Source organism: Pan troglodytes, chromosome 9 (assembly GCF_028858775.2).
Source record: "Pan troglodytes isolate AG18354 chromosome 9, NHGRI_mPanTro3-v2.0_pri, whole genome shotgun sequence".
NCBI lineage: Eukaryota > Metazoa > Chordata > Mammalia > Primates > Hominidae > Pan > Pan troglodytes.
In genome coordinates, this window is record NC_072407.2 from 38953841 (window position 1) to 38975315 (window position 21475).

The 21475-nt window shown below is 35.5% G+C and overlaps 1 protein-coding gene across 3 annotated transcripts in view; it reads left to right on the plus strand.

Annotated features, from left to right (window-relative positions):
- The window catches only part of PDHX (pyruvate dehydrogenase complex component X), a 79325-nt gene that overhangs the window by 30338 nt on the left and 27512 nt on the right, over positions 1–21475 (plus strand). For 2 of the 3 annotated variants that reach the window (XM_054661041.1, NM_001280073.1), the window contains 4 exon segments: positions 795–895; positions 10343–10542; positions 13382–13480; positions 19577–19751. In XM_054661041.1, coding sequence (XP_054517016.1) covers positions 795–895; positions 10343–10542; positions 13382–13480; positions 19577–19751 — 575 coding nt within the window. 3 annotated transcript variants of the gene reach the window in all.

Consider the following 21475-nt stretch of genomic DNA (forward strand, 5'->3'; position numbering starts at 1 on the left):
TTTGATTGTGCATTTTATCAGCCTCACATTATGAGTAGAAGAACCCTGACTTAGCCCTAGCTTCAAATAGTGAATCTGATTTGAGTCCCCTATATCCAACAGACTACTTTTAGTTCCCTTTAATCCCCAAAGGAAACTGTTGTACCTCTTTTCCCCTGTTTGCTTCAAACCTGCTCCTAAATCCAGAAGCTAGTAAGCCTGGAACTTCAGGTCTTCCTCCATATTTTTGAGTTTCCAGATATTTTCTGTTGCAGAGAAGTGATCTGTATTTGACTTCAGTTGTGTCTTTGATTTTCTCTTTTTATGCTTTATATGCTTTATTCATTTATACTGTGTGCTGCCAACAGGTTTTTTGAACTTGCCCTAAGATGTGAACCCAGAAGTACTGTTAATTGTAAAACTTTTCTTCAGGGAATATAGTCAAAATGTTTGAAAAAGTAAGGGGAATATGGAGTCTGGAATTGATTTGTTCAGAGGTGGATACACATTTGTTGCTGATGTCTTTAAGGTTGATTTCATTTTTACATGCTCAGTAATCTTTGTAATAGCTTTTTTATTATCACAAGTATAATTTATGTCCATTATAGAGCTTTTGGAAATTACAGCAAAGCATACACATACACACACACACACACACACAAACACCCACACATAATGAGAATTACTTGTATTTCCACAACCCAGAAATAGCTACGGAATATTTTGGTATTTATTTATGTTTTATTCATATGTACATATATACATAGTAATATTTATATTTTAAAAAACAAAACAAACCCAGTCTTGTTTTGTAGGTGAAGCGGTGAGTGCTGGAGATGCATTATGTGAAATTGAGACTGACAAAGCTGTGGTTACCTTAGATGCAAGTGATGATGGAATCTTGGCCAAAATCGTGGTAAGTTTTTATTTTAATTTTCTTCAACAGGATGAAGATTTCTTGAGTGGAAAGTTCATTGTAGTAAAATTACCTTTTATTTTTGCCTCCTTATTTTTAATGTGTATTGTCTACTACATAATACATTTTTAGTTCAAGTGTTTAAAATGTTTTAGATTAAGGTCTAATAGCCTATTTTTCTGTATTTTCTAAATTTTCTGTAATGTGCGTTATTTTTATAATGGAATATTAGAGCTTATGTGAAAAGTAAGTGAAATAAAATGCGTAGAGCTACATATGGTAGAAACATGACTATTTAGCATTGTGTGGTATATTCCCTGATTGAGCCAACCAGCGTGTTTGTTTCTTAACTTCCAGAACCTTTACTAGGTAGTATGGTGGAGCATCTAAGACTGTGGACTCTGGAATCACCCCGCTGACTGATTCATGTTATATCTAAAAAGTTCTGCCAGTTATTAGTTACGTAATGATTAGCAAATTCTTCAACCCCTGTGCCTTTTTCTTCATGTTAAAGTAGAGATGATAATAATACCTACTTCATAGGACAGTAGGGAAGATTGAGAGAGTACATATATGCTCATCTCAAGACCTGTTACCCAATTGCTCAATAAATGTTACTTTTCCCATTATTACAACTGTTTCCTCAGCTCTTGGTGACCATTAGTCCCCAAGTCAGTCTGTATGTTTGCCTAATAATTTGTATTGGTTGGTTGCAACTGGATAATAAGTATCCATTTGTGCCTCTGGAGTTCGATTTGTACAGATGAGCTGCATGTCTATTAGCAGTCCCTTGTGGATGTGTTTTTATTTCTGAGCCACCAGCTTACCTCTGCTTTGAGCATAGATATAACACCTTCCTTTGTATATTCTATTCAAAGACTACACTTCAGAATGCTATACTCTAACTAGGTGCAAATCTAGAGACAATTTTTTATTTGTTTTTCTTTCTAGAAAATCCTCTTTTCCTTTTTTTTTTTTTTTTAGCCACTTATGTTGTATTTTTAACTTCTAATATGTCAAACTCCTTTACTTGTCATCTCTCATATTAGATACTAGATATAACATTCCAGGTTGAAACATGTTGATAATACAGTTAACTTCCTTGTAGGAATATGAATCAAAGCCTAAAATTTCTGTACATTTGTAACTAGGAAAATATAAATATTCATACCAAAAATAGTTTTCTTGACTAATTTATGCAGCATATTGAAACAGATTGCTTGAATTACCATGTAATAAACCCAGCTACATTTTATTATGTGTGCTTTTGGCAAACTGTGTTCTTGGCCCCAATTCTGGATTGTTTGGCTGTGGAAATCTTCCAGAATTGATAGCATTTTTCCACTTAGCTGCTTAGTAATACATTTCAAATTGCTAACCATGTCAGTGGGTCAGCAGTGCCAATTCATCTGGCCCCTATGCTCTGAAAAAGGTTGGGAGTGGGAGTGCATATAGTTGATAGTGGCTTTGGTGGCACAGCTATTTTCTTGCCAAAGAAAAGACTGTATATTTTAGGCCTTTGTGGCTTTATTATTATTCCACATGCTTTTTGGATAATATTTGGGAGTCTCTTCACAACAAGATGTTGCAATTTTATCAGGGACAAACTAGTAAATATTTTTTTCTTCTGTTTTTTGTTTTTGTTTGAGACGGAGTTTTGCTCTTGTTGCCCAGGCTGGACACGATCTTGGCTCACCACAACCTCCGCCTCTTGGGTTGAAATGCTTCTCCTGCCTCAGCCTCCCAAGTAGCTGAGATTACAGGCATGTGCCACCACACTCAGCTAATTTTGTATTTTTAGTAGAGACGGGTTTCTCCAATTTGGTCAGGCTGATTTTGAACTCCTGACTCAAGTAATCTGCCCACCTTGGCCTCCCAAAGTGCTAGGATTACAGGCATGAACCACCATGCCCTGTCAAAACTAGTAAATTTTGATACAAAAATACTTCAGTTATTATACATTTAAAGATCAGTTCATCAGCTTATTCTTAAAGTTAGTATTTAGCGAATTGAACAGCAGCTGTTTTAAATGATAAATTAATAAAGTAGAATCTTAGGATGACATATTTGGAGGGTTTATTAGAGGTTCTCTAATTTGGCTTCCAGTGTATTTGGGGTTGCTGTATAATTTGGTACACCAATTAGGATATTTGTGAGGATGAAAAGGGTATAAGATGTCAAAATTATTTACATTTATGTAATGTTTGCAATGTATTTATTGACTAGCAATATATTTATTGATAGATTTTTATTGATAGACCATTATTCAAAACAATTTTCAAAAGTAGAATTTTTTCTAAAAAATAACATCCATGGATATTAAACCAAATTTTTTTTTAATGGTTTTTTAATTGATCATCTGAATACTAAAAATAGCAGAATAATTATTCTCGGTACTATTCACCTTCTTCACTTGGTTTCTTCACTTTATCTCACTCAAATACTGTCATTAGTATTTTTCTAAAGAATACATTTTTAAATATTACTGTATTCGTTAGATACCCCTTCCCCACCCTTATTTTTTCATTAAGTTGCCCACAATCCCATTCAAAGTTGCCTTTTAATGGTTTGAAAGTTTATGGTTGAAATTTGAAGTTGTAGAGGCTTCAGATGATTCTTCTGTCTAGACCGTGATATTTTTAATTGAGAAAATAGCCTCTCAGAGCTCAGAGCAGTTCTATTAAATGGAAGATATTCTCAACTCTAATTTTTTCTTTTTTAAATGTTTGTTTATTTATTTATTTATTTTATTATTAGTAGTAGTAGTAGTATACTTTAAGTTTTATGGTACATGTGCACAATGTGCAGGTTAGTTACATATGTATACATGTGCCATGCTGGTGTGCTGCACCCATTAACTAGTCATTTAGCATTAGGTATATCTCCTAATGCTATCCCTCCCCCGTCCCCCCACCCCACAACAGTCCCCAGAGTGTGATGTTCCCTTTCCTGTGTCCATGTGTTCTCATTGTTCAATTCCCATCTATGAGTGAGAACATTCGGTGTTTGGTTTTTTGTCCTTGTGATAGTTTACTGAGAATGATGATTTCCAGTTTCATCCATGTCCCTACAAAGGACATGAACTCATCATTTTTTATGGCTGCATAGTATTCCATGGTGTATATGTGCCACATTTTCTTAATCCAGTCTATCACTGTTGGACATTTGGGTTGGTTCCAAGTCTTTGCTATTGTGAATAGTGCCACAGTAAACATACATGTGCATGTGTCTTTATAGCAGCATGATTTATAGTCCTTTGGGTATATACCCAGTAATGGGATGGCTGGGTCAAATGGTATTTCTAGTTCTACATCCCTGAGGAATCGCCACACTGACTTCCACTATGGTTGAACTAGTTTACAGTCCCACCAGCAGTGTAAAAGTGTTCCTATTTCTCCACATCCTCTCCAGCACCTGTTGTTTCCTGACTTTTTAATGATCGCCATTCTAACTGGTGTGAGATGGTATCTCATTGTGGTTTTGATTTGCATTTCTCTGATGGCCAGTGATGATGAGCATTTTTTCATGTGTCTTTTGGCTGCATAAATGTCTTCTTTTGAGAAGTGTCTGTTCATATCCTTTGCCCACTTTTTGATGGGGTTGTTTGTTTTTTTCTTGTAAATTTGTTTGAGTTCATTGTAGATTCTGGATATTAGCCCTTTGTCAGATGAGTACGTTGCGGAAATTTTCTCCCATTTTATAGGTTGCCTGTTCACTCTGATGGTAGTTTCTTTTGCTGTGCAGAAGCTCTTTGGTTTAATTAGATCCCATTTGTCAATTTTTGGCTTTTGTTGCCATTGCTTTTGGTGTTTTAGACATGAAGTCCTTGCCCATGCCTATGTCCTGAATGGTAATGCCTAGGTTTTCTTCTAGGGTTTTTATGGTTTTAGGTCTAACGTTTAAGTCTTTAATCCACCTTGAATTAATTTTTGTATAAGGTGTAAGGAAGGGATCCAGTTTCAGCTTTCTACATATGGCTATCCAGTTTTCCCAGCACCATTTATTAAATAGGGAATCCTTTCCCCATTGCTTGTTTTTCTCAGGTTTGTCAAAGATCAGATAGTTGTAGATATGCGGCGTTATTTCTGAGGGTCAAACTACCATCAGAGAATACTACAAACACCTTTACACAAATAAACTAGAAAATCTAGAAAAAATGGATAAATTCCTCGACACATACACTCTCCCAAGGCTAAACCAGGAAGAAATTGAATCTCTGAATAGACCAATAACAGTATCTGAAATTGTAGCAATAATCACTAGCTTACCAACCAAAAAGAGTCCAGGACCAGATGGATTCACAGCCAAATTCTACCAGAGGTACGAGGAGGAACTGGTACCATTCCTTCTGAAACTATTCCAATCAATAGAAAAAGAGGGAATCCTCCCTAACTCATTTTATGAGGCCAGCATCATCCTGATACCAAAGCTGGGCAGAGACACAACAAAAAAAGAGAATTTTAGACCAATATCCTTGGTGAACATTGATGCAGAAATCCTCAATAAAATACTGGCAAACCGAATCCAGCAGCACATCAAAAAGCTTATCCACCATGACCAAGTGGGCTTCATCCCTGGGATGCAAGGCTGGTTCAATATATGCAAATCAATAAATGTAATCCAGCATATACACGGAACCAAAGACAAAAACCACATGATTACCTCAATAGATGCAGAAAAGGCCTTTGACAAAATTCAACAACCCTTCATGCTAAAAACTCTCAATAAATTAGGTATTGATGGGATGTATCTTAAAATAATAAGAGCTATCTATGACAAACCCACAGCCAATATCATACTGAATGGGCAAAACCTGGAAGCATTCCCTTTGAAAACTGGCACAAGACAGGGATGGATGCCCTCTCTCACAACTCCTATTCAATGTAGTGTTGGAAGTTCTGGCCAGGGCAATTAGGCAGGAGAAGAAAATAAAGGGTATTCAATTAGGAAAAGAGGAAGTCAAATTGTCCCTGTTTGCAGCCGACATGATTGTATATCTAGAAAACCCCATCATCTCAGCCCAAAATCTCCTTAAGCTAATAAGCAACTTCAGCAAAGTCTCAGGATACAAAATCAATGTACAAAAATCACAGGCATTCTTATACACCAATAACAGACAAACAGAGAGCCAAATCATGAGTGAACTCCCATTCACAATTGCTTCAAAGAGAATAAAATACTTAGGAATCCAACTTACAAGGGATGTGAAGGACCTCTTCAAGGAGAACTACAAACCACTGCTCAATGAAATAAAAGAGGATACAAACAAATGGAAGAATATTCCATGCTCATGGGTAGGAAGAATCAATATCGTGAAAATGGCCATACTGCCCAAGGTAATTTATAGATTCAATGCCATCCCCATCAAGCTACCAATGCCTTTCTTCACAGAATTGGAAAAAACTACTTTAAAGTTCATATGGAACCAAAAAAGAGCCCGCATCGCCAAGTCAATCCTAAGCCAAAAGAACAAAGCTGGAGGCATCATGCTACCTGACTTCAAAGTATACTACAAGGCTACAGTAACCAAAACAGCATGCTACTGCTATCAACTCTAATTTTTTCATATTGAAATAGTTATGACACATTGTGAGGAAAGATAGTTTATATTCCCCATGAATCAAAAGCTAAATTGTTACATCCACTTTATGCCTTTTAAACTTGTTTTTTTTAAATACAGACACCATCTTGAGGTGCTGCATGATAATTTTGATCAGTTGGATATAATTTACAGATTTGATAAATTATTGATTTGGTAGCGATTATATTGGATACCATCTCTGATGTTAGACTACATTTAAATCCTGCCTCTGCTACATACTCGTCTTGTGATCTTGAGCAAGTTACATAACCTCTTCGTGCCTTAATTTTCTCATCTATAAATGGGAATAATGATAGTATTTACCTCAGAAGGTTGTTAGGATTAAATGAGTTAATGCTGTGCTGGAACAGTGCTTGGCACTTGAAAGCCAGACAACTGTTATTCAAGGGCTTAATGAATGTTTCTTCTTCCCCTCTGTATTTTAGCTTATCGTTGGTTTGTTCTCATTTTCAGTATTTCTTATGTACTTCCTTATAAACCAAAGTTCATTGTTCATATAAGATAAACAGTATACATTGAAGAATCAAAACAGTTCAAAATTGTATAATGATTCACACCATGATGGAAAATCATAGTGATGAACCAGATAAGTCAGTCACGTGACTCAGGTCATCTCCACTAACTGCTGCACATGCTCTGTCAGTAGTCACTAGGTAGCTTTCAAACTGCTCTATTTTAAAGAATAAAAGTACTTAAATAATTACTTAATATACTGATTTTAATATCAGAATTAAAACAGACAATATTTACTTGTGCCTTTAATGGAATGAGCCCTCTCAATTTCTCTGTTGGACATACTGCTGTAAATGTTTTGCATCTCATATCCCTGTGTACACAGATGAGATTAGGTGAGCTGTTTGTAGCACATTTGCAGGTGATTGATTGGTTAAGATGTGAGAATGTCTCTGGTACAGAAGCCTCACACTAGTGACCTGGGCTTGAGGGATAGAATTCGGCCTCTGTCTGAGAATTATGAAGAAATAGTTTGTCACAGACCTTACTACCCATTATCGTATATGTTGATGTTTGCCCTTTAGTGCTGCCAGCCACATGCTAAGCCTTTAAGCATGAATTTCTAACCCATACCAAGGGGACAGTCCCCTGTAGTCTAATCTTGATCCATGTTGAATGTATTGTTTTAAAAAATCCATAATTTGAAGGAAAACACCACAGCAATAACAACAGCAATAATAATGCCTTTAACAATGAAAATGAAAACAAGTTACTAGCTATCAGACACTATTAAGGGCCTTACATATAACTCATTTATTCCTCATAACAACAATGTGAAATAGCTACTGTTATTTGCATCTTACAGCTCAGAAAACAAGCATGGTGAGATAAGGAAACTTTACTAAGGTCACATAACTAGTAAGTGGTGGAGCCAGCGTTGAAATTCAGGAAGTCTGTACACAACTGGGAGGGAAGGCTAATATTTGAAATGATAGACTCAACATTCAATATTTCAGTGTCGATGAGCTCTAAGTTCATAGAGCTATGTGTAAAAACCCTGCATTTAATATTAAGAAATCATTGGCAGAAGAGTAAGAGAGGGCTTTGGTCAAGTAAGCTGAGTGCATAAGAAAACTCTGGCATTTGAGGTGTCCTTAGCTCCAGATGCTTTGGTAGGGCAGAGTGTATCCATGGAGGTACCATGAGCTACCATGGAGGTAGCTCAGAGAGGAAAGGGAACAGTAACAGAGGCCTGCTTGGTTTTTAAACAGTTTTGCAAAGAGTATTATTTACGTATTTATACTAAGTCTACACCAGTTTTGAGTATTTGCCTACTACAGTGTAAGCAAATGCTTACAGGAAATTAGCACACCTCTGAAAGATCTCTGCACCAAAGGAATAGAAAAGGTTGAAGAAATTATCTTAAATTCATATAGAGATTTTAATGACTTTAAATGGAATTATAATCAACTGTATTTTATCTTCTGTTATATATTCAAGTTGTATGGTTGTATATCACTTGTCCTTGTCCATTGTATTTGGGTTTCATGCTTCATGGTGTCACTTTTTTAAATAGAAAAAAATGTGAATAGTTAAAAATAAATTTTATTTGATATTTAGATAATGGTAAAAATTGAAATGATGATAAATGCTGTTTATTGCCTACTTGTGAAGGTGTCAATGTTATGTTGGTAGAGTATATATGGAATCGTTTATATGATTTACAGTAAATGAAACAGAAGGTGAGGTACCACTTTCAGATGTAGTACAGTTGTCTGACTCAGATTTTAGAAATCTATTGATATTTTTAAAGCAAAACTTTTTTTAATGCTTTACATTTGAATGATGTTCTTTGTACTTGGATATTGATCCTATTTCTGATTCAGTTTTGAAAGGAATTAACATCAAGTGGACTTCATGTCACTTAACAGTGCTTTTTTGTATACATTTTTAAAGAAAATTAGTCATTTTACTTTGATTTTTGAGTTAGCAATTCACAAGCAGGTAATTAAACACTTTTAGAAGAAAAATATTGGTCTAATAATAATCTTAACTCATCTTTTTGACATAGTAAAGAAAAAGGAACTCTGCAGAAGCAAAATTTTTTAGTATGTGGCAAACAACTAAGCAACTAGATTTTTCTTGGCTTTCTTAGTATTCTTCCATAGCTTGTAATTCATTAAACATTCCTATTCAGCTTTCTATACTAATTTCATATATATATATATGTATTTTGCTTCATGAAAGCATTGCTGCTTTTCTTCTTCATCAGTAATTAGTAAACTTAGCTTCCTAACCCCTTATAACTTATGCCTTATTAACGATAGTGAACATACCAGTAAGCATTGAAATTAGTGTTACTCTGAAATGTCAAACTCATTCTAGAAGTTATGCTTTTCCTTACCATTACTGTATTAGTGGACGTCCTGCAGCCTGTCATTCTATTGTTCATTAAATACAGCTAATGAACCTTATTTAGAGTAATTGAAAGGGAATAATAGAAGATTTTAAGGGAATGACATTTTCTTCCAGGAGTGAACTTATAAAATATTGTTATCTGAAGGTTTTCTAGGGACTTCTTTTTAGTAAGTAAATTAGAATTAGCCCTTTCTTTATAAATTAATGCTGCTGAAATGCTTAAAATATACTTAACTTTTAAAAACATTATCTTTGATTTTATTTAAGTGTTTAATTGGCATTATCTGTGGAAAAAATGCTTTATTAACTGAGACACCACTGTGTTTCTGATATACTTATAAAAAAACTCATGAGGTTTTATTTTATTTTTCAGGTTTTGTAAATAGATATACAGGGAAATAATTAAATATAAAGAAATAGACTATATTTAACATTAACTGGAATAGTTAACCAGTTCTATCTATACATTAGAATGTTCATCTTTTCAGACTAAGTTTACTGAAAAGATTCTTGCATTAGGTAAATTTTAGTAGATTGGACTAAGTTGAGGGAGTTAATCCCTTCTGAGCTTTTGGAATTCTGAAGCCATTGCATAGAAACTGTCTGGGAAAGACAAATGGTTAAGATATGTAGCCACAGGCTCCTGTTTGGATTTGTATTGACATCAAAAAGAAGATGATAATGATGGATCTTACATGTTTATTTGAAGGCTCTCAGAAAGAGGATACATTCTAGATTTATCCTTTATTTCAGAAGGTAGCATTAGCAAGTGGGAAGAGGAGAATGGTGAAGGAAGGCATAAGTGGGAGAAAGTGGAGAAGGTGACAGGTGGAAGGCAGAGGCAAACTGTCTTGGAAGCAGCTTTTAGCTCAAATTAAGATATCTTAAGGGGAGAATTACCCAACAAAAGAACAAACTACTTAATGCAGTCATGGGGTTTTACTTCTCTACAGTTACTTCTTCTTTAAATATAGGTTGAAGAAGGAAGTAAAAATATACGGCTAGGTTCACTAATTGGTTTGATAGTAGAAGAAGGAGAAGATTGGAAACATGTTGAAATTCCCAAAGACGTAGGTCCTCCACCACCAGTTTCAAAACCTTCAGAGCCTCGCCCCTCACCAGAACCACAGATTTCCATCCCTGTCAAGAAGGAACACATACCCGGGACACTACGGTGAGTATATATTTATTCAAAGGATGATGTAAAAAAAAAAAGTTATGGCAGTTCTTATGGAATTGTAATCATTATCATATTCACACATCGTTGTACATCATGTAGGAAGTTGCTGTTCTCAGCACACTCAGACCTTAGAGTGTGTGTTTTTTTTTAACCATCATTGTTCATTCAGTAAATAAATAGTTATTGAATATCTGCTATGTTCCAGGTACTCTAAAAGCCCTGCTTGCACAATGGAAAACCAAACAGTATGTGTCCATGTTGAGGTTGAATTAGGTTTTAGAAGTCTAAAATGGTATTCAATATACCAAACTTGATACTCTGTTCCCATTTATGGAGTTCTAATTACTGTTACAGGAATTCCAAGCTCAAATGTCTATCTGATATAAAATAGAATTCATGTTTTAACATGCATTCGTTTTCAAACTAGTCTGCATTATGACTTTCCGGCACAGACTAGAGCTCAATTTTGTGTGTTCTGTAACAAAACAGATAACTTAATACACATCATTTCACTTTAGTTTTACATTGCTTTAATAGAAGAACTCTGTAAATTCTAACATTTCATTTATTTAGTATTCTATATAATTATACAACATTACTTTTTCTTTACGAGAAAAAGATCTTCATAAAGTAGACCTCTTCATTCTTAAACATTTTTTCCTTTAGTTTATCATTGTCAGAAAAGAATCCACAGTGCTTTTTTTAGGGGGGGGGGGCGTGCGGACGTGGGTGATGGAGTTTTGATCTCATTGCCCAGGCTGGAGTGCAATGGTGCAATCTCAGCTTACCGCAACCTCGGTCTCCTGGGTTCAAGCGATTCTCCTGCCTCAGCCTCCTGAGTAGCTGGGGTTACAGGCATGTGCCACCATGCCTGGCTAATTTTTTTGTATTTTTGGTAGAGATGGAGTTTCTCCATGTTGACCAGGCTGGTCTCGAACTCCTGACTTCATGATCCGCCTGCCTCGGCCTCCCAAAGTGCTGGGATTACAGGCGTGAGCCACCGCGCCTGGCCTGCTTTTTGAAGTACTGATTTTAAATTCCTAGTGCAAAGTGTTTCTGACTCTGTTGCCTTGACTCCCATTTACTGTCTCCTCTTTCATTTACCCTAAAAATTGGAAGACAGTCTCACTGATGCTTTCTAACTAATGGTCTTCTGCCCTTGCAAAGATAATAATAGTATATACCCTAATTAAGATCAGTCATCGTCAGAGACTCGCATGAATCAGGCCCCACTGTGTAGGTTAAAAACCTACTGACCTGTGAACTCTGCATACTGTTGGGCACACAGTGAATGAAAAAAAAAATTTTTTTTTGGTTGGTTGGTTACTAATCCTATATAAAAATCTAAAATTTCAGATTCACTTGAAAAATCTAAAGATTTAGTAACATTGGGCCCATATCAGAGTTATTTAATACTTCCCTGAAATGCAGCAAGTTCCACAGTTGTTTCTGTCTCTTAGCTTTAATTTCTAGATCCAGCCTGTTTTAATCTGTACTAATCAGGCTTATTTTCTTTATCTGACCATGTAGTCATTTGTTTACTACTTTGCATACAAGAGATATACCATTAGTCATGTAATCTGAGGTATCCTATATATATAATAAATATATATAATTGTGTATACATACAATTCAACCTCAGCAAAACAACCCAATTAAAAAACAGGCAAAGAACTTTAATAGCATTTCTCCCGAGAAAATACATAGATGGCCAGCAGGCACATGAAAAAGATGTTCACCGTCACTAACCATTAGGGAAATGAAAATCAAAACCACAATGAGACACCCCTTCATACCCTTCAGGATGGCTAGTATCAAAACAAACAAACAAACAAAAACCAAACCAGACCCAGATTATAACAAGTGTTGGCAAGGACATGGATAATTTGGAACCCTTGTTGTTGCCTAGTGGAAGTGTAAAATGCTGTAGCTACTGTGGAAAACAGTATGGCAGTTTCTTAGAAAATTAAAATTACCATATCATCTAGTAGGTCCACTTCCAGATATATATGCAAAATAACTGAAAGCAAAGACTGGAAAGAGATATTTGTACATCTATGTTCATAGCAACATTATTCACAGTAGCAAAATGGTAGAAACAACTCATAAGTCCAAAATGCTATGAAATGTGATTCAGCTTTTTAGGAAGGAAATTCTGATAAATGCTGCATGGATGAACCTTGAGAATATTATGCTCAGTAAAATAAGCCAGTCACAAAACAAATAACTGTATGATTCTACTTATGTGAGTTACCTAGAGTAGTCAAATTGACAGAGACAAAGAGAATGGTTGCCAGGGGTTGGGAGGAAGGAGGAATGGAGAGTTACTGTTTAATAGATACAGAGTTTCAATTTGGAAAGATGAACATTTCTGGAGATAGATGGTGGTGATGGTTGCACAATAGTGTGATTGTACTAAATGCCACTCAGTTGTACACCTAAAAATGCTTAAAATGATAAATTTTAGGTATCATTTGCCACAATACAAAATATATGAAGAAATGATAGAACAAAATATATGAAGGAAACAATTGGTATTTGTGATGAGCACCCATGTGAAAGTAATTAGTTGAAATAGCAGCTCTTTCCCCTAATTAATATTTATTCTTATTAAAATCATATTTAGAAATAGTAACTAAATTTTTACGAAAGTGTTTAAAGAATAAACAAAACCAAATTGGTACAGATTATTTGACTGTGACCATCTGTGGGAGTCATTTTAGCTTTATTAAAAGATTTTTTTTTAATTATTTACGAAACTGTTGACATTTAGATCTATTTGAATCAAATGTAAGTGTTAATTGGTTCTATTAACCTTCATTTTTTTTCTTAGGTTCCGTTTAAGTCCAGCTGCCCGCAATATTCTGGAAAAACACTCACTGGATGCTAGCCAGGGCACAGCCACTGGCCCTCGGGGGATATTCACTAAAGAGTATGTGTTTGCTTTTTGTAATAACCAGTTCCATTATTTATTATGATCATGTTTTTTTGAAAGAAAATAAAAAGAGCTTATTCAGTCTTAAGATTTAAAAGGAGGTACACTGTTCTTCTTTTGTACTTTTAATTGCTTTTATCATTGTAAATTGTATTCTATGCAAGAGTTGTTTTCTGAATAATTATAGCATTACTGAAGAACAGCTCTAATTTGGTAACTAAGCAAGATCCTTAGAAGTGGTAATAAATGCAGAAAATTAGAGTGCAGAACAGTGAAACTTTATACAGTATTAAATATATGAAATCATGCAATAACATTTACATTTCTAAAACAAGGAAATATATTTTTAAAAAATTATTTTCATTATCCCTTTGAATTTTATTCACTTGTACTGTTATAAAGCAATTTCCATATACAGTTTGGTCTCTTTTTAGATTTTCTTTTCTATTTCACTGATCCATCTGTCCATGAGTTAGTACCATACTTTTTTAGTACCACACTTTTAATTAGAAATGTTTTATTGTATGCTTTAAAATCTGATAGCAATAGCTTTGCTCTTTTTTTAAATCAGTTTTCTTAGTTCATTCTTATTTTATTATTCTTCCAAATGAATTTTAAGCAGTTCGTCTAGCTCCATGGGTAGGAGTGAGGGGTATTTTTATGGGATTGTATCACATTTTAAATTAACTTTGTGAGAACTGACATCTTTATCATGATGGGTCTTTCTGTTCTGCAACACTGGTTTAAATGTTTGTGTCTTTCCATTAGTTTAAATGTTTGTGTCTTTCAAAACAGATGGCCCCTGTTCTGTTGAAACTTAGTCTAGTAGGGTAGACAAAGATTAATCAAATAGGCTTATGAACTAATGTAAGATTTCAGTAGTGTTATGTGCTACATTTTTATTGGCAGTAATAGTAAATGTTTCAAATTGAGTTTATGTTTTAAAGCAATGTACTCATTCCATATTTATCTAATATTGATAGGAAATAAAAAATAATATTGGCCAGAATTTTTGTAAGTCGAGAGAGAGCAATGGTTGTTAAATTATAAGTGGCAGTGTTGGGCCAGGCAATGTTTTCTTTTTTCCACTGGGTTATTTTACTCTTCATGAAAGCTTTGGCTTACTGTTGGGTGTTTATTTTATTGAAAGCAGTATATAGATTTAATTCTTAGATATCCTCATTTATGTATATTACACTCTTACTAATTTGTTAACCGAATGTATGTGGTTCTATCACACACATACTGTGAAGTTCGTGCCACACTGCATGAGTTGGAAATCAGCTGTCCTGAGAGCTGACTGAAAGGCAACATCCCAGACCATGGGATTTTTAGTTAAAGGACTTAAAAGTTACACTTAGCTGTAAAAAATTAAAATTAAGAACCTTGGTTGCCAGTTAATCCCAGTTTTTTCCCCACACCAATCCTGATTTGTGTCTACTGTTGGTATCTTAATCTTGTTAGTCTCTACCAGTCTGTGCCTTAGTAGCACTCTCTGTAAAAATGGGAGAAAGCAACTATTTTTATAACAAAGTAGATTTGCCTTGCTTATAATTCTGAGGATTAGGAATAAGAGTCTGTATTTAATTTATTAATCTTTGAGGATTTGGTGAAATGTAAAATAATGATTGCTGCACCTTAGGGGAATCAGTTCTGCAAATTTGTGTAAGATAAACTGGAGCAGAAAAAGATGAGATAAGGAGATAAATTAATAGGCTCCTAAAGTAATCCATGTAAGAGGTAATGAATACTTGAATGTGGTTAGAAGAACTAAAAGGGAGATTCCTGTTACAGACAACATTGTAAGGATAGAGTCCAGAAGCCTTTGCAGATTAAATGTGGAGTGTAGGCCAGAGTAGCAACAAGTAAGGGAATGAATTTGGATCTGGTCTAGGTGATGATAGTTTGGTCTCCATAAATAGAAATAATGGATTTGGGAAGCATTTGTTTTGGTGGAGTTAGTAATGTTTGAAGCTTATTGTCAGGACTTAGAAGCCATGTAGGTATTGGGATCAATGAGATGAAGATGTATCTCAGGAGATAGTTGGGGATTAGAGAGGTAGATTTGGTAGATAATAAAGCAATAGTTATAATTGAGATCATCAATAGGGAAACTAGAGGTTAAAATCCTTGAGTTGGAGGATACCTGGGAAATGTGGGAAAAGTCAAGGATGGTAGGATCTAAGAAAAGCCTCTTAAATTTGGTAATATGGTGTTCAGTAGTGTGACAGCAGTAAAATAAAGAAATAAAGGTTTCTTCCTTCCTTTTCTTTCCATGTGTGCTTAATACATATATGATGTGCAAATATCTTTTTTAAAACCTGAGTTGAAAGTTATAATATTAATGAAACATTTCTTAAGAACAAAATGGTATTATCTCCTGAATACCATAAGGAAGCAGTATTAAAGAGTTAGGCTTTTAGTATTATTGCCATCTTTTCTACCCTGTTACCCTTTTCTCTTCCCTGCCTTTATTCCTTAACTCTCCACGAGAAAGGCATCAACCTTTGGTCTTCAAAATAAGAACTAGTACAAAAGATTTCATGAGAAAAATGGATCCTGAAAGCATATATTATTGAGGATTTTTGCTTTTCTATACTGCTAAAAATGCCTGCATTTTAAGTTTATCATTAAGGTGAGCTTTGGAAAAAATTTTAGCCTAATGTCATCTGCTATGGTTGAAAAATTGCAGGCTTTGGCATAGCTGTCCCCAAAATATCTTAGCACACTTTTTTATTTTTTAACGTTTTGAATTTTTTTTTCTTTAAGAGAGAGACAGGCTCTCACTCTGTCACCCAGGTTGGGGTGCTGTGGTGTATTCATAGCTCACTGCAGCTTTGAACTCCTAGGCTGAAGTGGTCCTATCACCTCACCCTCCCAAATAGTTGGGACTACAGGTGTGCCACCATGCCTGGCTAAATTTTTAAAACAGTTTTGTAGAGACAGTTTCTCACTAGGTTGCCCAGGCTGGTCTCAAGCTCTTGGCCTCAGGTGATCCTCCCACCTCAGCCTCTCGAAGTGCTGGGAATGCAGACGTGAGCCACTGTGCCCAGCCAACACACATTCTTGACACGGTGAGGACATGCTCCATACCATGTCCACTAAAAGTGTGGGTAGAAAAATCAGTTCCAAATGCTGAAGGAAATGCCTCCAGCCCACCGTATTTGTGAAGAAAATCTTGGGTATCAGGGCTGCTATTTTAATTTTGCCTTAAAACAAGCATTGCTCAGAATACATGTTGTACCAAAGCATATAGACTTGACTTTGCTTGTACATGTGACTGTTTTAAGAAAGCAGTGTCGAGGCCACAATTAGAAGCAGAACACATTTAGTTTCTTTGCCTGCAGACCCAATGTCTTTGGTACATCTGTGTCTTAAATCATAGTTGTAGTAATGTTTGTATTCATCACACAGCATCAAAAATTAGGTAAGTATGACAGGCAAGTGCCTAGTGTGTTTTAGTGGTATTTTCAAAATGAATTCATGTCACACCCAAATGAATTGCTCTCTCAGGGAACCCAGTAGAGAAGGTTCTACCTGAGTTAACTTCCAGAGCATCCTCTGCCTATCTGCCTATTTCTGCCAGTGGCCAGAATGAATTTGTGTGGTATATTTTTCTCCTAATTTTTATAGCTTTTAATGTCTATCTAATGCTCCAAGTTTAGTCTGATTATTTAATGTGCAGAAATCATTAAAACCATTTTCTGCCTCACAAAAAACTAAATCATTGGCTGTTACTAAACAATAATTAAGATTTATACTTCATAGGTATGTAAGTATAAAATCAGCAATAAAAAGACCAGGTGCAGTGACTCACACCTGTAATCCCAGTGCTTTGGGAGACCAAGGCTGGCGAATCACTTGAGGCCAGGAGTTTGAGACCAGTCTGGCCAACATGGTAAAACCCCATCTCTACTAAAAATATAAAAATTAGCCAGGCGTGGTGATGCACACCTGTAATCTCAGCTACTAAAGAGGCTGAGGCATGAGAATCTCTTGAACCCTGGAGGCGGTGGTTGCAGTGAGCTGAGATCGCGCCACTGCACTCCAGCCTGGGTGACAGAGTGAGACTCTTTAAAAAATAAAAAAAAAATACAATCAGCAATACAAGTTTTTGTGAGCAAGAAGAAGCAATTTTCTTCTTGCTTCTTTATGATTAACCTACCCAAGAACCTTAATTACTACAGAGATAAAACTAAACTGCTTTTTAAAAAATAAAGTAGCAGTAATAGTTATGCTAAATATGTAATATTAGCATAACTAATATTAGCCATTAGCATAACTAATATTAGCTAGCTATTAGCATATTATTAGCATAACTAAATATTACATATTACTAAATATGCTAATAAGTAATAGTTATGCTAAAAATGTGTCAATTTAGTGTCAGCAACCTTTTTTTTAAATAGATGTATTCAGGCATTAACGATACAGATTTTTGCACCCCAATTAGACTGTTCCTGCTTGTGTTGATATTCTATTATTGCATAACAAGTTACAGTAAACTTACCAGCTTAAAATAATACCTGTTTGTTTTCTAACAGTTCAATAGGTTAGAAGTCCTGGCATAGCATGGCCAGGTTCTGAACTCATGGTCTCACAAGGCTGAAATCAAAGTGTTGGCCAAGGCTGGGGACTCATGTGAAGCTTGGGGTCCTCTTCCAAGCTCATGTGGTTGTTGACAGAATGCAGTTCCTTGGGACTGTAGGACTGTGGCCCTTGTTTGCTTTCTAGCTCTCAGCCAAGAACCACTGACAGCTCCCAGAGGCCACGTGCAGGGCCTTGCCATGCGTGGTCTCCATAGGTGGTTCACAACATGCATGTTTGCTTCTCCCGGGCCAGCAGTAGTATCTCTTTACTTCAAGTCTCTTCTTCCAGGAAGGCCTAATTTCTTTTAAGAGATTACCTGATATATCTGCCCTCTCCAGGGTAGTTTGCCTTTTGGTTAACTCAAATGCAACTGATTTGGAGCCTCATATATCTATAAAATGCCACCAATTTTGTCACATAATAGGACCTAATAATGGGAGTGACATCCATCATATTCACAGGCCAGATACAGTCAAGAGGGATTATACGGGGCATGTACACCAGGGGCAGGAATATTGGGGCCATCTCAGAATTCTTCCTACCATGTTGCCATAAGTAAAGGGGTCTTCTCAAATATGCTCAACAGGTGCTAGCTTTTATCTTTCATCAAATTTTTGGAAAAATAATACCAAAATATTAACTGAGAAATAATTTTTCCTTAGATTTTGTGTCACCCTGAAGTTCTTTTTAGATTATATAAAACAATTTTTTTTCTTAAATTGGAAAAAATACTTTCCAAAATACTTATTGGATATTAAAATGTTCCAAAAATTATTTTAAGAAAATATATTGCCTAATACCACTGTAACTTAGCATAGTGAGTTGAAGGCTTAGCATATTTAGTAATCTAATTATATCCTCTTACAAGACAAAAATACCTTTGTTTTACAGAGTAATTCAAAGGCAAGTCTGTAACTAGTTATTTTTCATTCTAAAAGATATCATAGGTTAGATTTGTTATATTAGATTGTACTGATGGCATATTAGCAAAATTAAAAATGGTTTGATTTCCTGGTCATAAATAAGCTGATTTGCACTATAGTAAACAATGAATAAACAATAAGTGAACAATGATGTAGGAAGTATCCTGGTGAAAGCCATATTTACAATAAACTTGACACTTTTTGAATGCCATGTGAATATTATTTCATGAGTATAAAGGATGAGAGTGGTTTAATTAATTGTTCATCTACCAAATAACGTCCACTGCACAGAAAAAAAGACTAATTTCCTTTTTAAAAATCACTACTTATGCCCAATTTTAATAACATTTTAATTGTTTGGCTTTTGAAAATATGCAAATATTAGAACGTGACAAATAATGGTCAGCAGACCAGGTAAGAGACAGGATTTAATTTTCTAGCTCAAATTACTGGTTTTTAATTATAACCTTGACATCTGTATATTTCTGTATCTTTTCTCCACATCTCACCTGCGTTTTCTGAAAGTTCTGTTATATTCCTTATTGCTAATTATGGTTATCTACTTTGCTCTTATTTCCAGGGATGCTCTCAAACTTGTCCAGTTGAAACAAACAGGCAAGATTACCGAGTCCAGACCAACTCCAGCCCCCGCAGCCACTCCCACAGCACCTTCGCCCCTACAGGCCACAGCTGGACCATCTTATCCCCGGCCTGTGATCCCACCAGTATCAACTCCTGGACAACCCAATGCAGTGGTAGTGTTCTCTAAGTGGATTTTTATTTCTTTTTCTTGTTTTTCTTTTTTTTTTGAGACAGAGTCTTGCACTGTGACCCAGGCTGGAGTGCAATGGCACAATCTTGGCTCACTGCAGCCTCTGCCTCCCAAGTTCAAGTGATTCTCCTGCCTTAGCTTCCTGAGTAGCTGGGATTATAGGCACGCACCACCACGCCCACCTAATTTTTGTGTTTTTAGTAGAGACGGGGTTTCACCATGTTGGCTAGGCTGGTCTCAAACTCCTGACTTCAGGTGATCCACCCGCCTTGGCCTCCCAAAGTGCTGGGATTACAGGTGTGAATCACCACACCTGGCCTAGATTTTTATTTTTCAGATTCAAGTGTGAGAGAGAAAATAAGAACAATTACTATGTGTTTTAAGAGTAGATTTAAAACAGATTAGTTTTATTAATCCGTTTCAATAGTAGCTAAGTGATAAGGATAAAACACTCCAAATGCTTTGTTTTACAGATTTCCTATCAGAAACCAAAATTTGTTTGTACGTTAACTTCCAAATAAACATTAGAACTATAATTCAATTTAAAGTTACCACAAGTTCCACAACTTCAGTAACATATATATTCTCTACAATCTCATGTTTCATGTCTTAAGTGTGATACTAATAATTAGTAGCTGACACTAGCTCCCTTTTGTGGATATGTTCTACTTTTTAACTAGGGAATTGATAATCTCACTATGAAGAACTATGTAGCTAGTCATTCTTTCCTTCTCAGATGCAGGCAGTATAACAGCCCCTTTTTGTTTTCAAATTACTCCATTTTGCCTCTCTGTGCCTTTCCTATTCAGGTTATTTACTTCCTATCAGAAGAAATGTAGGATAGCCCAGTTTATTTAAAATCGAATGGGCACTTAAAAAAATAAATAGATAAATGTGTACTCCTAGTGGAGAACTATATACCATATGATATTTTAAAAGAGTTGAAAACAGTACCACTTTCATGGGAAACAGATTTTTAAATATCCATTAATGATTAATATACTGCATACTTGAATAACCTGCTCTTTAAGGACATGCAGTTGGACAAGATACTATGTATATTGAGTGTATAGTCCACTCTTTGACTATATAATGTATATGGACTATGAAATATGTATAATTCAATCATATGTCTTTTAAAAGTAGGTTATTCAAGGCTGGGTGTGGTGGCTTACACCTGTAATCCTAGCACTTTGGGAGGCTGAGGTGGGAGGATTGCCTGCACCTAGGCATTCAAAGACCAGCCTGGGCAACATAGTGAGACCTCATCTCTACAAAGAAATTTTAAAATCAGCTGGATGTGGTAGTGTGTGCCTGTAGTCCAACTACTCAGGCGGCGGAGATTGGGGAATCACTTGAGACTGGGAGGTTGAGGCTGTAGTGAGCTACGTGCACTCCAGCCTGGGTAATAGAGGAAGACCCTATCTCAAAAAAAAAAAAAAAAAAAAAAGTTATTCAAATTAAGGAGGTAAACCTTACTTTCAAATTCTTATAGTATGTAGAGAGCATTTATTCTACTTGACCAAGTACTTTGCTAACATAAAGTGTTTAATTTCTTAATGATATTTGTAAAAATGAAATCAGCCGCACTTTCATTTGCTTTGTATTATCTTGAAGTGATTGTAATGAAATCCCAAAATAGAGTGAAGGACAAGAAAGGAATTAGATATAATTTAAAATCTATCATGCTTTTTTGAGAGATCCAAG